Source organism: Macrobrachium nipponense, chromosome 17, assembly GCF_015104395.2.
Source record: "Macrobrachium nipponense isolate FS-2020 chromosome 17, ASM1510439v2, whole genome shotgun sequence".
Classification (NCBI taxonomy): Eukaryota; Metazoa; Arthropoda; class Malacostraca; order Decapoda; family Palaemonidae; genus Macrobrachium; species Macrobrachium nipponense.
In genome coordinates this window covers 40,389,337-40,406,736 of record NC_087210.1, presented here as the reverse complement: position 1 = coordinate 40,406,736, position 17,400 = coordinate 40,389,337, and the positions used below count along the sequence as shown (strand labels likewise).

General features: G+C 38.2%; 1 protein-coding gene across 2 annotated transcripts in view; it reads right to left on the bottom strand.

Moving 5' to 3' along the window:
- Positions 1–4,407: 4,407 nt before the first annotated feature.
- Positions 4,408–17,400, bottom strand: part of LOC135196194 (histone deacetylase complex subunit SAP30 homolog) — a 113,059-nt gene continuing 100,066 nt past the window's right edge. For both annotated transcript variants that reach the window (XM_064222793.1, XM_064222792.1), the window contains exon 5: positions 4,408–5,218. In XM_064222793.1, the coding sequence (XP_064078863.1) occupies positions 5,093–5,218 (126 nt within the window). In that variant the 3' untranslated portion in view covers positions 4,408–5,092. The remainder of the gene's footprint in view (positions 5,219–17,400) is intronic.

Here is a 17,400-nt window from a genome sequence, read left to right as displayed (position 1 = left end):
GGAAGACCCCACCTCACTCTAAGACTCTGGTTAGTCCTGGCTACCTCATGGAGGATGTTATTTACTTCCTCTTTGGGGAAGAGGGTTTCTCCCCAAATGGAAGATTTAATGAGTCTGTTGGACTCATATTTAACTGTAGCCCCATCTAAGACATGTTTTCGACAGGCCCTTCTTGCTATAGCAAAGTCATACAAGTCCGTCTGAAAGATCTGAAGTAGAGCTTTCGTCAGAACTCGAAAGACTTACTCATCCTCATATGTGGTTGCCAACAACTCCGCCAATGTGACGGTGTTGATGGATCTGGCTAACTTGGTCCTTGTCTCAAACTCCGCCTTGATCATACGGTTGGGGAGTTTGGGTAATCTTTCGGAAAAGAGGTCCGAAGCGCACTCCGGTTCCAATTTACCTGCGGTAAATGTACCCGGAGCGTTATTCCAAGCGTCAAGCCCCGTGGGCAACAGAAGAGATGTAGGCTCTGTTTCCCTTAGGACTGGCATTGGCTTGTCCTCGACTATGGCTTGTAGCGTCAACTCCGCCACCTTAGATGTACAAGGTGATGGAATCCCTTCGAGAGTGACGAACATGGTATACTTCCCTTTGTGCGGTGTCAATTTAGTATTGACACAGTTTAGCTCAGACAGACAACGGACCCGGGCAGCTTGGGCCTGTTCTCTTGGGAAGATTACCGTTTCCTTCGGAACTTTGTCCACTCTGACTAGCGCATGTTTTGCTAGTCTGACAAAGCCCGGGAACGGGAACTGCATATCATGTGGGAAGAGCTCATAGTCTTCGATGGGTCGCGACCCGCACCCCTCAATAGTCAATCTCCCATCTACGAAGGGAGCATGCAGGGCCAACCTCCAAGGATTGTCATTCTCAAATGGTGGTAGCTTTGAGGCATCCGGAACCATCATTGATAGGGCTGGTGCTCCGGAGCGAAGGAGACCGGAGAGCATCTCCTCAATAGGCTTCATTCTCTCCGTCAGTGACGAGAGAGCCTGATGGGGGATGTCCGGTGTTGACCCGAGGCGTGCATCAATCTTCTGATCAATCTTCTGATCGATTACTCCAGCGACCTTGGCTAACAGCTGGTTAGTCAAGTCTACTGGATCGAAGGACTGTTCCGCCGCCTTAGAGAATGTTCCTGGCCCTTGTGTAGGGGAAGGACTTATGGCAGCAGGCACATTGACGGATGATGTCAACGGCTGTGACGCCGATGACAACTCCTTCACCGCTGGCGGAACAGACTTCGTAGCCTTCTTTAAAGTCTTTTTGACTTTAGGAATTACTGACTGTATTCCTTGTTTTTCAACGGGCTTCGTAAAGCCTTTGAAGGATGAAGAAGAAGCAATGGAAGGAGAAGGACTAGGAATGGAACTCGCTCCACTTACCTCCCCACCTACCTGTTCCTCCGTGACCATAGGTTCGGCGTTGATATTTATCCCCGCCACATCGTCCATGAGCTCTTGCTGCTCCTCCATGGTGGTCGCGGTCTCGGCACGTATCGCTTCGATGAGGGGTCTGGCAATATCCCTGGCCACTGCTGTGGTCAGTGTGGCCCCTGAGAAAATCATAGCGCAGAAGTCCGCATCTAGGACGTATGGTTGGCCTTTGGGAACATTTTTGCCAAACCCCCCTACCCACTTGCGAAGGGACACCCTAGCATCGTGGTAGGCAGCCGGATCAGTCTGTAATTAACGTTCGTTAAATTTTAGTGCGATCCGTTATTTAAGTTAGAATACTTATGACTAAACTTTCTTTAAAATAAAACTAAGCCAAATCGTGATGTTCTTACCTGTTCATTAGACATGATGGTCACCAAGTCATAACAGATCATACAAGCATCTGGATGCCAGACCACGTAGTTCTCCAGCTGTACGGCGCAGTTTGCATGCATCCTGCAAACTACGTGGCCAAACGAGTTGCTTAACGTTGCGGGGCATCCCTCCGCCTGGCAACAAACCACCTGTAATGGGAAAATTCTCAATGAGTTTTCTTCCCTGGTGGTTGAAATCATTAGCGAAATATTTCGTCTAGACATGCATTAAAGTATCTCTAGAGAACTCATGCATTGTTTCTATCTATCGGCGAAGTATTTCGTTACTGAAATACTCCGGGACCGACATAGTACTAGTTATTCAGAACTAAATTAAAACTCGTAAGTTTTGATGTCGTTTAAACTTGTTGACGAATTATTTCGTCGCCGAAATAGTTCGGAACCGACTCAATACTAGTTATAGACAACTTGATCAAAACCTTGTAAGTTTTTAGTTTGATACCGGCGGAATATTTAGTTTCCGAAATATTCCGTACCGACGTAACTGCAACAGTTTTCTAGAAACACTTTGTTTTTCAAAATTTGTTGGCGAAATAATTCTTTGCCGAAATATTTCGAAACTGACGTAATATTAATAATTGGCTTATCTTAAGGAGGCTTATAAAATAAAAGTGTAATAGCATAAACTGATAATTTCCTTTAAGAGGCCTGCTTAAAAATATACGCCGAACTTCGTTGATGCCGAAGAAGCGCTTATATTTATAGAACATCGACTGAGAAGCCATTGTATATTAGATAATAGCTCACCTCATAGTTGCCGAAGCAAGGAATGAATCAGATGAAGTCCGGTAATACCGAACTTCACGTACTATTACGATATACCCTACCTCTAAATATTCCATTAATTATACACTCTGTTCGCCGAGGCTCCAGAGATAAAGAAATTATTAGAGGTTTGTTTGTAATAGGCCATGTTGCCTGGCTCTACCCCTGGTCCAAGCTGGGTACCACTCATAGGCTATGTAGCCTAGATGTTTTTGATGACTGGCCGTGGCTCGGCGCGATCGAAAGTGGTCCAACCCAGTCAGGAGGTTATCCAGGTAGGCTAGGCACATAATACCATTACTTAGGGTATTTTATTTAGACTAATTACAATAACATAACATAAGGTGCATAAGAGTAATCTCTATATATCTAGTACTAATCTACAAATCCCCTGGTATCCCTTAAATTCCCATTGTAATGGGACATTTCACTCGACCGCACTTAGTTAAATCATTTTTTAGATCTACGACGTTAGGACGAGAAAAACTAATCTTAAGCTCACTAGGCTTATTAATTTAAGCTAACTAGGGGTAATTCAACCAGGTATCCAATTAAGGATCAAATATGGTTATGATTGTGAGACTAGCCTAGATTCGAGACGGGCTCACGAGCACCGCATATTTATATTGCTAGTATATAAGCCATATTAACATGAAATGCAACCGATAACTGTATAAACAGAAATATTGCCTTTTAATACTTTATAACTAAAGCTAAGCCTATATACATAATCTGAAATATGTTGTGCGGATTCGCTGTAGCTATGCCGACGCTCAAAATGGCAGTCCAGGCAATCGCACCCCTAACTTATATTTTGAGGGGCCAAGGCCAATAGCATACGTAAATTAACATAATTATGCCATAAAACCAAATTGGGGTGCTCAACTTTGAAGCAGAAGAAGCTTGAGCACTCATAACTGCAAGGATTAATCTGATATTCACAGATCAAATAGAGCGTAAAAACTTCACAGTGAATCGCACGACTCTATTTACAGGAATGGGAATTGTAGCGCGTGGGTATTAGTAGTAGTGGCGAGCGGGGACGGGTGGTAGTATTTCGTTGTAACGGCTCTCACCAAGGAGGGAGATTTTGAAGGGAACCTTCTAAATGGCAGAAGATCTGTGGTTTGTGGTAACACAACGCCCCTATACTTATACCGACACCCTTTGGGTGATCGCGCTGAGGTTAGTAACTTCAGCATAACCATGTTAGCTTTTTCTCTGGTATATTATAGAGTTTATTTATACTAGAAAAATGAGTTACAGGGATTTTTCATCGGCCGACACAGGTCGATCCCAGAAAAGGATATTTCATTTGAAAAATGGTAGACAAATACATAAGTAGAGGGACTTAAGGTTTATTGTCATGTCATTTACAAAATAAATAGTCAATCAAGTCAAAACAATTGCAAATATCAATTGCATATAGTACATACATTTGACAAAATTTATACAATCTGTACATCATCAATATGAATGACTGCTTCCAGGTCCTTTACAAAATTAGTTTATAATTCTGTAAATGCTAAAACTGTTGCCATTAAATTTTTTAATTATTATAGGAAAAGTGAAAACTGTATAATCCTCCATGAACTCCAACAGTCACAAGACCGCTCTAGAAAATCACTCTCCTTTTCAGCACAAAACAGGAAATGAGCTATGGAGAGAGAAAAAAAGAAAAAGAAAAAAAATAATATATATATATATATATATATATATATATATATATATATATATATATATATATATATATATATATATATATATATATATATATATATATATATATATATTAATATATTATCCAGCTGTTTTTTATACAAAATTTTTCAAAATATTAAAAATATTTATGAAAATGAATGATAATGGAATGAACTGTAAATAGAATGAAATTTATATATTTAAGGACTAGCAATTGTCTAAAATAATGCCAGCAGGTTCAATGAAGGGGATTTGAAAATTTACTTCATCATACAATTGATTTGTATTATCTTAACCTATGGTTTGGAATACAAGAGAGTCAACTCTCAAAACCTAAAATATCACCATTTCATAAAACAACCTTGAAATTAGATACTTTCTGGACTATTGTAAAGTTAACTCTTCAGTTACATGTTCTGGCATACATCACTGTAATGGCAATCTGTTCTATATTAATAAATATATTTTAAAGCATTTCTTCAACATATATGGTAGAAATACCTTAAAAATATAAAACTAGCAATGACCAGAGTTTCACATATACTTAAAAGTAATATCTGAGGGAGGATACTCAATCATAAATAAAATTTATGAGGTACTTAAATTTTAAGTACCAAAACTTTACTTGAAAGCTTTGGATACACCCTTACCAAAAGCAATCAAGATATTAAAGCCATGAAAAATAATTCCACAAAAATCTATAATGGCTATGCTTTTGCATGCCACTACAGACTCTTCATCCTGTGGAATCCTGCATGAAGTTGAAACGTCTCATTTTGAAACCTGAGGTCACATGTCGATATTGGAACCATTCCTCTGGTCAAACTTCGATCGATTGGCTTTAATCATATATATAAAGTAAGTAAGGCACTCTTTTTCAGCTACTGGCACAGTCCTGAAGTGTTTCATGAGAATCTGTCAAGACAAAGAATAATTAAATTATATGTGTAGGCCTATACCTGAATTCATGTCCCCTAACATTGTAAATATCTAATAACACTGATAACCCAGATGACACAAATATACAACATTGCAATAAAAATTTTGGTGACAGCTCCTTAACCCAACCTGCATATAACAAGATTATTGCAATATCAAAATACTAAATAGCAGTTACACTCAGCTGTAGCCATTTACATTCATGAAGACCTGGAAGAATAAAAAACATATTACAAATGTTCAAACATCCCCAACTTTATACAGCCACAAAATCTTTCATCTCTGAACAATTATGAAGTAAAATAAAAGCATGCCACGACTATGTTGATAAAAAAATTACAATGCAATGTTATTATAAAGTACAAGCAGACTTTTTACAGACACACTAATCCTAACCTTTATTCAAAGTATAACTAATCCCAATTGCTCCATTATCCTGAAAAGAACACAACTAATCCACCCAGTTGGCCTCCTTCCAGCAATTTGCATCCACACATTATTGTAACCTACTAAGGACTGGAAGAGTTGGAATGAAAGGAGGGCTAGTCCCTAATGAATAACAGGTTTGTATGATAAATGTCTTTTTGCATCATAATTTCTCATTACAACCATTACTCATATGATGCCTGAGTTACAGTTGACAAAGGATAAGAGAAGCTCCCCATGTGTTATGACCCTCCCCCCCTGGATTAGAAATCTCATGATAACTAGTGTATCATTACAAGAATTCCTTGGTGAAGACTATGCAGCAGAAGGAAAAGAGAGTTAGGAGGAAAAATTATTAGCCCATCTAGTGGTAGCCTTGTGAACAATCTGGCTTGCTGCAACTACAGTACTCGACAAAATATTAGGCCGTTTAGTGTCAAGCGGCCTAATGTCCTCTCGAATTTTGAAGGAACGGAAAGTTGGAAAGAACTTTCGTCAGTGCATTATTGGCCCCTGTGACCTTAATATGGGCCAAGACGATGATTTGAGTCAACAGATAATAGCAGAGATATGTCGTTGAAGTATCTGGCATTAGAACAAAGCAGATATCAGATCAGCTGGTTGTGAGGAGGCACTCAGTTTGACGCTAGGTTGTCAGATACATATATATATCAAAGGTGACAACCATGAAATTCTGCCTCAGAAAAAGTTCCCAGGTATGCCTAAGACGACCTCTGATCAAAATTTGACCGTTCTCAAGTGTCGATTACTTTCTAACTGACGCTTGAGAATAGTTAATCTTGAATCAGAAGTCTTCTTAAGCATACCAGGGTGCTTTTTCTGAAATGGAATTTCATGGTTGCCACCTTCATTGTGTCTAGCAACCCAACATCGAACTGAATGCCTCCTCACAACCAGCTGATCCAATATCTGCTTTGTTCTAATGCCAGATTGCTTCAACAACGTATCTCTGCTTTATCTGTTGACTCAAATCACCGTCTTGGCCCATATTAAGTTCACAGGGGGCAATAAAGTGATATGTAAGAGGAAAAATTGCAGTGGGAGCATTGAACAAAAGTACAGCTGCTTAATAAACCTCCAAGCAAGTGACTGAGCGCTCTCTCCTTGTCACTGTCCAAGCTCCTCCCGTTTCTCTACGTGCTGTAGGGTGCCTATTGCACTAACAAAATTTCTTCCCAACTTTTCCGTTCCTTCAAAATTCGACAAGATATTAGGCCTCTTGACACTCAGTGGCCTAATATCTTGTTGTGTACTGTACTATGGACAAGAGAAAATTCTCTAGGTATCTAACAGTTACATCTCTGAAGTATGACTTCCTGTAGGGGACAGTAGTGGAGTTAGCAGTGTTGAGAGGGTTAGTGGGAAAGTAGTGAGAAAAGATTGTTGGAAAAATATATGGTGTAGAGTGTAGTGACTGGAGCAGACATAGGAAAATTTCTGAAACAGTTTTAAAGTAAATTGAGGTAAAGAAAATGGAGGGATTACAGAGCAAGATGGACCAGCTAAGAAAATGGCGTGATTACAGCACAAGATGGACCAGCTAAGGGAGTCCTTCAGGAAGGCAGAAGTAGAAAAATCACAATTTTCTAAAGTAAATTGTATTTTTCCTAACTATAAAAACCTGAGGTCCTTTACAAAAGGTATAACGTATATACTCGCGTAACACTCTATCTCGCATATCATGCGACCCTCAAATTTTCACTCTTAAAAAATGATTTTATCACTATCTCACGTATCATGAGAGTTAAATTTATGAGACCACATAACAATAGGCTAACCTCTTTTCCTCCTCTATTCCATTTTTTAGTTAGGCTAACCCCTTCTCCTCCATCTCTTAACCTATCCCATCTTCTAGTTAAGGTTAAAAAAGTAAAAGAGAATGCAAAAGTATCATTAGTAATGATATACTTGTTTTGAAAAGGCATGCAGCCAGAAACAGCTGATTTGTTATGAACATCCAATCTGATAAAAACAGCCTTTTTCCTTCCGTTTCAACCATTTTACGACAGTAAAAAATTACCGTAATTACGTTACAACTGGTGTTAAGGAGAATGGGACTGATATATTTTTACATTACTATATCATTACTCACTATGGAGAAAAGACTGGCAAGGGCATATACTGTATGGCCAAATTTAATCTGAAAGTTTTAGCTGAAGTTGAGGAAAGAATGTTGATCCGCTAACGACTATTATTGTGCATTGGCAACATGGATGAAACTCTCGCAAACTTTGGTATAGTACCATCAAACTCGACCAAAAACAAAATTTGAGAGAATGTGTTTTAATCAAAACTACTGGGCATGAAAGAACACATTTTACTGTTTTCACTTCAATTAACCCTTAAACGCCGACGGGACGTATTTTACGTCGACATTTTTTGTCTCTAGGGTGCCGACTGGACGTATTTTACGTTAACATTTTTTGTCTCTCGGGTGCTGACTGGACGTATTTTACGTCGACATACAAAAGTTTTTTTTTTTAAATTCACGGAAAAATACTTTTAGGCCTACCAGCCGAGAACTCTTGAATCACGCGCCTTGGGGGATGCTGGGAGTTCACAGATCAAGGTGTTGTTTTGTTTACAATCGTTACGCAGGCGCGAATTTCTTTCTTGCCGCACTCAAAAGTATCTGTGACACATCTCAGAAATTATTTTGTCACTTGGACATAATTTTTGTACCATTTTAAATTAGCCGTTACATGGAGTATTATATATGAAAATGTGCGCATTTTTATGTAGAATACAACAAAAACATACTCATGATTGTAGCTTTTATCAGTTTTGAGATATTTTCATATAAATAACGATAAGTGCCAAAATTTCAACCTTCTGTCAAATTTGACTCTACCGAAAGTCGAAAAACGCAATTGTAAGCTAAACCTCTTATATTTTAGTAATATTCAATCATTTACCTTAATTTGGCAACTAATTGGAAGTCTCTAGCACAATATTTTGATTTATGGTGAACTTATGAAAAAACTTTTTCCTTACGTCCGCGTGGTAACTCTTCCGAAAAAACTCATACATGCGATTGTGGTAATGTTTGCACCATTTTAAAATTAGCCGTTACATAAAGTTTTATATATGAAAATGTGTGCAATTTCATGCACAATACAACTAAAAACAACCCATGGTTGTAGCTTTTATCAGTTTTGAGATATTTTCATATAAAAAATGATGTCACAAATTTTCAACCTTCGGTCAACTTTGACTCTACCGAAATGGTCTAAAAACGCAATTGTAAGCTAAAACGCTTATATTCTAGTAATATTCAATCATTTACCTTCATTTTACAACAAATTAGAAGTCTCTAGCACAATAATTTGCGATTTACTGGTGAATTTAATGAAAAAAAATAACATTTTCTTTACGTCCGCACGGTAACTCTTCCGAAAAAATCATACGTGCGATTGTGGTAATGTTTGCACCATTTTAAATTAGCCATTACATAAAGTTTTATATATGAAAATGTGTGTAATTTCATGTAGAATACAACAAAAAATAATTGAAGGTTGTAGCTTTTCTCATTTTTGAAATATTTGCATATAAATCACGATAAAATAGAAAAAAAACCACGTTCGGTCAACTTTGACTCTACCGAAATGGTCGAAAAACGCAATTGTAAGCTAAAACTCTTACAGTCTAGTAATATTCAGGCATTTATCTTCATCTTGAAACAAATTCGAAGTCTCTAGCACAATATTTAGATTTATGGTGAATTTTAAAAAAAATCTTTCCTTCCCTCCGCGCACGGATTCTCCACCACAAATCTCCGAAAAGCATACGGCCCATTCTCGGAATGTTTGCTCCGTTCCATATTAGGCATTTCATAGAGTTTTATATATGAAAATGTGCGCAATTTCATGTAGAATAAATCTAAAAATATTCTAAGGTTATAGCTTTTCTAATTTCCAAAATAATTGCATATAAAAAAAATATATAAAAAAATTCGACATTCGGTCAACTTTAACTCGTCAGATATGGTAGAAAACTGCAATTGTAAGCTAATACTCTTACAGTATAGTAATATTCAATCATTTGTCTTCATTTTGAAAGAAATTGGAAGTCTCTAGGACAATATGTAGATTTATGGTGAATTTTTGAAAAAAAATATTTGCTTACGTCCGCGCGTTATGAATTCATGCATTATTTGTGATAATATTTTCTCTGTGTTGCTTTTATCGTTTTACAATGTGTTATATACCAAAATTATTGCAATTTAGTGTACATTACAACGATAAAAAAATTAACTCGTTACCTTTAACCGTTTTGCGCATAGCGCGATTTGAATACAATTATAGATGAAATTTTGTTTTCGCGCCATCATATATCGCATTATTTATATATGATGATAATTTTTTTCATTTCTGATGGTTGCATACTAAACTTCAGCCAACGACAAAAAAAGGAGCCAAAAATGAACTCTTAATCTTGAAAACTAAGCACGCTGTGATTTTTTGAACAAAATATTTTTTCCACTTCCGCGCTCACTCCGAAACACCTCTGGCACACGGGAGACAATTTTTATTTTACCGCTTCGGCGTTTAAGGGTTAAACAAGCCAATCCAGATTCCTTCCCTATATTCCACGACATTAGAGCTGTAGCCACCTCAATTAATTATTTCCAACACATGAATTTCGATGACCTTAAGAAATATACAGGCTGGAAGTCACCGACAGTATTCAGACGCCATCTCCTGAAATCCTTAGAAGCTTTAAAATTTCCAGCAGTGGCAGCGGGAAACACAGTTTCCCCTGACCCTGTCTAAGTAGTTAGCCACAGATCCAGATCTCCTTTCTACCTGCCTCACTAACATCCTTCCTGCGACCCTGCCACCAGGTTCACCACTAACCTATAAGCCTTAGTTGCAAAGGCCATAGAGTCAGGTTTTCATTATTTTTTTGCTAGAAATCCTCACATTTGTATATTTCATATTGTATATATTGCCTTAAATTTTATGATCATATTGTATTCCTATAATCTTTATTAGTAATAAGAGTAATCTAACTAGTCTAAGTTAGTTTAAGTATAAATCCATTAATTTGTATGATTTACAAGATTATATTCATTTTTACTTAATTTTACTTTTATTACTTTCCTTATTTTGTTGTCAACTTACCAAGCTTGTGGCAATTCTCTGGTACTATTTCACAAAGCGACACGGGCTTGGCCCAGAAAAGGGATTTTGACGAAGGAAAAATCTATTTCTGGGCAATGGCCCGTGTCGCCCAGTGAAATCCCCCCCTTTTTTCTTAACCCCACCCTTTAGCCCAAGCTTGGTTCTCTGATATTAAAGGATGGCTGCTATAGGCGCTGATGTTAGCGTGGGAGGGTTGGTAGTAGTAGTTGCTGACGCAGGCTGTGTATCAGCTCTCTGTAGCAGGGGGATTTTGTGAAGATATCTAAATGACAAGAGGTCCGTGGTAGTGGCTTCACTCGCCCCAGAAACCATACCGACACCCTCTTTTTACTTAGGGTGAGCGAGTCAGAGTACTCTGATATTCTATTTTGGTTTTTTCTCTGGCAATGTTAGCAATTTTTACCTTAGAAATATGAACTAAAAGGATATTTCACTGGGCGACATGGGCCATTGCCCAGAAATAGATTTTTCCTTCGTCAAAATCCCTTTTTTGTGTAAAGGATGAAGTTTTGTGTCATGTTTGTCCTAAGTCAGGTAGTGAAGGGGGAATCACAGTAAAATTCGTAGTTTCTAGGATGCTTCATGAATTAATTTTGAAGTTAGCACACGATGAGCAAGGACATTTAGGAGTAAATAAAACTTTCAAGTGTATTAGTAGGGCGTACTTTTGGCCTAAGATGAAAAATGATGTAAAGAGGTATGTTTTAAGCTGTCTTGAATATCAATTGCCGGGAAACCGATTCAAGTAATTCCTAGAGTTCAGTTGCGTAATATTCCTTCAGTAGGCTTATCTTTTGAGAATGTATTTATAAATATGTTCGGAACTTTGCCTAGAAGTAAGGGTAGAGATGATTGCATAACTAATCTTGAGTATTATAAAAACAATCTAAGAGATGTTTGGCAGCTTGCGGAGGAGAACAGAATCGCTTGGCACTTAGCGAAAGAAAACACGAACGGAAGTCGGGGAAACTGAAGGAAAACTTGATCTTATAGCAAAAGAGAGAAGTTTGTGTGTAAGAGATAAAGCTTTAGTACTAGTCTCGAGAGAAAGTCCTTTTTTACCTTATAAGTTCGAAGGTCCTTTTTCAGTTTTAGAGAAGAGGGGAAATATACATTATAGAATTAATGTGGGTAAGAGTAGAGCAAAGTCTGTAAATGTAAATTTGCTTCAGAATTATAAACAATGCCCCGTGCCGTGGCCTCCGCCCATGTAACAGTGTTACTGAGTGAGATTAGTTTTGAGAAAAACACAAGAGGTGTTTTAGTATTTATAAGTTTTAATCAGAGTTCAGAAAACAGAAATAGTAAGAGAGGAGGATAATGTTATAGCAGATAGCCTCTAGTTTTTTCAGAATGAGTAGTCTAATGACCGTTTTCTGTTTTGGCACGAGTGGTTGAGTGATTGAAGAAGTATTAAAGCTTTATGCAGAATTGTTTCCCTGCTGTTTAATTCTTGCTTCTCTTTAGAAAAAAAAAATAAAATCAGTTGATTTAATTTTTTTTTCTCTTTTGGGGGGGCGTGTGATGGTAATTGCTTCATAGCAAAGAAAGATAAAGGAAAGGAGAATGCATTTTCGAGAAGTTCGGCAGCAAGAAAGCGTTAGCACATTGTGTTGGAGGTGCCTGTTATCATGATGGTTTTAGAATCAACAGGAGTGTAGTGGAACTCGTCTGGCGCCATCGTTACATGAGAAACGCCGCGATTTCTGATGCAATACCTTGTCTAGATTCATCTAAGAATTTCTAGAAATCTCGCGAGTCTGTGATGCTCACCGTAGGCTCCGCCCCCAGAGTGCCGTATAAATGTGACGAACGAACTTTGGAAAGCAGTGATTGTAGAAGAGAGAGAGATCGTAAAAGAGACTCCAGTTAGTCACAGAGATATCCTCAGTAAGAGCCACAGAACAGATTATCAGTGAGAGATCAGCAGCAGCAGAGATCATCCGTGAGATACGAGAAAAAGGAACCAACAAAGGATCAGAAGAGTTGTTCGAGAGTTGGTTGGATATTGGTCTAGTCATCTTCAGGGGTGGAAGAATTATCTCGTGTTATCTCGACGTCGAGCAGACTTCAGAGAAGAAAAGGTCCTGCTACAGGTTTTGGGTAGTTCCTGCCTTTCAAGTAGACTAGTTTCTGCAATACGGAGTCAAGAGGACGTCTGCAATTGCCGCTCTACTTTTGGAGAAGCCATCGCTTTGAATTACCAAATTGACTAGCAAGTATTTGAATTGCCTCACTGTTCCCCTAGTTCATGCAGTGTAAGATTCTGTCTTTTTATGTAAATAGGAGATACCATTCTGCATTTACCTTTATTACTAAGCTTGTAAATAAACCTTTGCTGTGTTAGTGTTTCTTTCTATATTCATATCCCCAGTTTCAACTGTTGGTGTTGAAATTTTTATTTAATTATTATTTCATATCGAACCTGAAGCGGACCTCTCTCAGAGGCCGTAACATTGTGTCGACCTTTAACCAGGATATTTCGACACCGTAACAGCAGCCTAGCCATGGTAAAATAACTAGTCTTAATAGCCTATATCTCTCTTTAGTGCTTTCTCTCCTACCTGCTTTGCTAGTATTCTTATCCTTTACCTTGGTTGTTTACCTGGATTGCACAATTGACCTTGGTTTTCACTTGGATCGCACATTGGATCTACTCCTGTATTGTACATACTGATATTGTCTGTATATATAAATATCCTGTATTTGGGTGTTGGATTTAATCTGAACTTACCACAATTTTGATTGTATAACTTTATATTTATTTATTAGGGTAAGGACAGTAGAATTAAGGAAATTGTTAAGATTACTGTAGAATTAAGAAACTTTATTAAAGTACTGTAGAATTAATTACAATTCTTTAATTTTTCCTTCCAGTAACTTGTTTACACTAGATTACCAAGCTGGTGGGGCCAATTCTCTGTTACTATTTCACGGGACGACACAGGTTGGGCCCAGAAAAGGGATTTTGACAAAGGAAAAATCTATTTCTGGGCAGTGACCTGTGTCGCCCAGTGAAACCCACCCCTCTATCTTCCTCACCTTATCTGGCCCGAGCTTGGGTGCTATTCACAGGAATGGCGGACAGGACGCTAGTAGTAGCAGTAGCGGGCGGTAGATGGCCTGGAACGGCTCCTCTGTAGAACGGGGGATATTGAGAAAGGAAGAGACTAATTGGCAGGGGACCCCTGATAGTGGTTTCACACGCCCCAGTTTCCATACCGACACCTTCAATTAAGGGTGAGCGAGCCAGGAAACTCTGGCATAACCATATAGCTTTTTTTCTCTTGTATATTTAGCCATATTTATACCTTAGCAATGAGTGCTATAGGAACATTTCACTGGGCGGCACAGGTCACTGCCCAGAAATAGATTTTTCCTTTGTCAAAATCCCTTTTTTTATAAAAGCAACTTACCGAGTAATTACTTGGCCAAATCCCAAATTACAAGGGGTATGGGATGAATTGCACTGAGTTACAATGCATTACAAGAAAGTTATACTGAACTAGATGAATGGCTAACACTGGCTCAGTGTTCGTCACTTGCTCACCTAGTAAGAGAGCTACAGCAGATGCTGTTGCCTCTGGTAGTGTTCATCTTAACCTGTAGTGGTGAGGCAGTGAGCCAAGAATCGCCTCTACATCGGTGAAAACCTTGCAGCGGGGGGATCTGACAGACCACTGACAAGACTCAAAATAAAATATGCATGCCCTTGCCCTGGGCCAGTACCAAATAACAAGACCAGAGAAACAACCTGTCACCTTACATCATCAACACTAACCAACCAACCGACTGATGGTTCCTCCAGGTACTAGGAACCCCCCAGACTCCCCATAACTAGACATCCTTGACACAAGGAAATGAGATAGGAGAGAGATAATTTCTCTCCCATGCTTCCTCACCCAATACTATGCCAGCCACTGCCAACAGGGCAAGGGCACTGCAAAGTCAATTCTAGATATGATATCTTTCCCTATTGGTCAGGTCCAATAAATTCTACAGAAAGTGGAAAATTCCACAAATTAGTCCAAAGAATTATATAACCATAAATGAGATTCTAGGGCTCAATCCAGAGAACAAATTCCTGGGGTTCAGAGCCCCAATGGGGGAGGAGCAACAATGTCATGTAAATTGGTAACTGCTCTGGGATCCTCACCTGGATACACACTGTCCTCACAGTCATTGGCTGCTCTCTCTCTCTCTCTCTCTCCTCTCTCTCTCTCTCTCTCTCTCTCTCTCTCATGTGGTTATAATTTTTTCCCATTTACTGCAATTTGCCATATCATCAGCAATTTGATCACTATCACTAAGAGTACATATTGATTAAGCTTTGATGAATTTCCAAACACACCTCCTCTCTCCAACATCTAGACCAAGGCCTTAAGCTAGACTAACACTGCTCGAAAGGACGGTGCTCCCCTCCCCTTTACATTCCAGCTGGCTACCACATTATCATCCTGCTAGCAAAATTAGAACTGCTGAGCAGTGCAGTTCTACATACTGGTTCAATTCATTTGCTTTTTATTTAAAAAAACAAGAGAATGGTAATAATTTTTTAAGAGTTATTGATAATTTATACCTTACATACTCATGTAACACACTATCTCGCATATGCGACCCCCAAATTTTCACCCTTAAAAAATTATTTTATCACATATCTTAGTATCACAGGAGTTAAATTTATGAGACCAATAACAATAGGCTAACCTCTTTTCTTCCTCTTTACCTATTCCATTTTTCAGTTAGCCTAACCCATTTTCCTCCATCTCTTTATCTATCCTATCTTCTGGTTAAGTTTAAAAAGTACAAGAGAATGCCAAAAGTATCAATAGTAATGATATACTTGTTTTGAAAATGCACACTGCCAGAAACAGCTGATTTGCTATGAACAACCAAATCCGATAACAACAGACTTTTTGCTTGCATTTCAACCATCATACGATAGTAAAAAATTACTATATTTATGTTACAAATGATGTTAAGGAGAATAGGACTGATATATTTTTACATTATTATATCCTTACTCATCCTTACTTACTATGGAGAAAAGAACGGCAAGGGCATATACGGCTAAATTTAATCTGTAAGTTTTAGCTGAAGTTGAGGAAAGAATGTTGATCCCCTAACGACTAATATCATGCATCGGCAAGGTGGATGAAACTCGCAAACTTTGGTATAGTACCATCAAACTCGACCGTCAACAAAATTTGAGAGAAACATGTTTTAATCAAAACTATTGCGCATGAAAGAACACATTTTACTGTTTCCACTCCAATAAAAGATAAATATGTAACGCTTGTGGAATTCTGATGAGATCAAGTTTAAATATTGAACGGAATCTGTTGATTTTTGTTTATGCAATAACATGCCCTCACGCCATCTACTAATGGAAAAGTAACTAAATTTCATTCCCAAACGATACGTTTTAAGTGATATTTTGACTTCAAAACACTTCGTGTAATGTAAAATAACCTTGTCCCATACAAATAGAATATCTTGAGATTCATTTGTGCTAACTAATACAAGAAAGTCACTCATATTTGAGTTCAAACAGAAAAACAAACTTAGCTTGCAATCACCCTCAGCTGATTTCCAAACCAAAACATTGATTGCTATGTTTGTATTTCAAAATACAAACAAGCAGTAATATGAAAATACATATAATATTAATGGATGCAGTGAAGTAAAGCAAAACTTTTTAAAATATCCATGGAAATTATGTAAACTGCATTCTTATTGCATTTTTCATCAAAAAAACCCATCAAATATTGATTATTTTGCATTTTTGGCGTCATATTTCATCTGCCAGATGAGCGTTGTAGGCATCGTAACCCTGGAAATAATGTCTGATGAGTATAATTGAGAAGCGCCTTAACCTCGGAACTTCGTAACCCGGGGACTGCCTGTATATGATTATTACATACTCAAATTTTATATCTATGTATGATGTGACCCCCTTAAAATTAGCTCCAAAATTACGTCTTCAAAAAGTTGCATGATACGTATATGTATATTCATAATTTTGTGATATATGAAATTTATAGAGGGTGCTGCAGTTCCACAGTGCCTACTGATGAGCCGCCACTGCTCCCAGTGCCTTAAGGGTCGTCAGTCCTGGTATCATAATCTCATCCCATGCCAAGGTCGTCAACAAAAGAGGAAGACGGGAATGGGGAAAATTTATTAGAGGAGGACTGGTAAAGGCCCCAATGTTTGGCTGAAACCACAACAGAGAGAGTAGGAGTAAATGGGTATACTTTCCCTGCAGTGGATCCCTAAGCCCCCACCTCATCAAGGGGTTGGGATCAGGGGGGAGCAAAAGTAGTACATAATTACTTGACAAGCAATTAAAGTTGTGAAGTGCAATCACAGGTCTACACTGAACTCAGATAATGCCCTAGCCTGTGAGCCTCAAAACAGTTAGCTTATGTGTTCAATTTCGTCTCCCATTTTTTAAAATTAGTTTAACGGGTATGGTAGACAGGGCTCTACACGAAGTGGAAAGCACGCAGTGACACTAACAAATGCTTGTATAAAATTGGCAACTGCCATGAAAAAGTAGTTTGT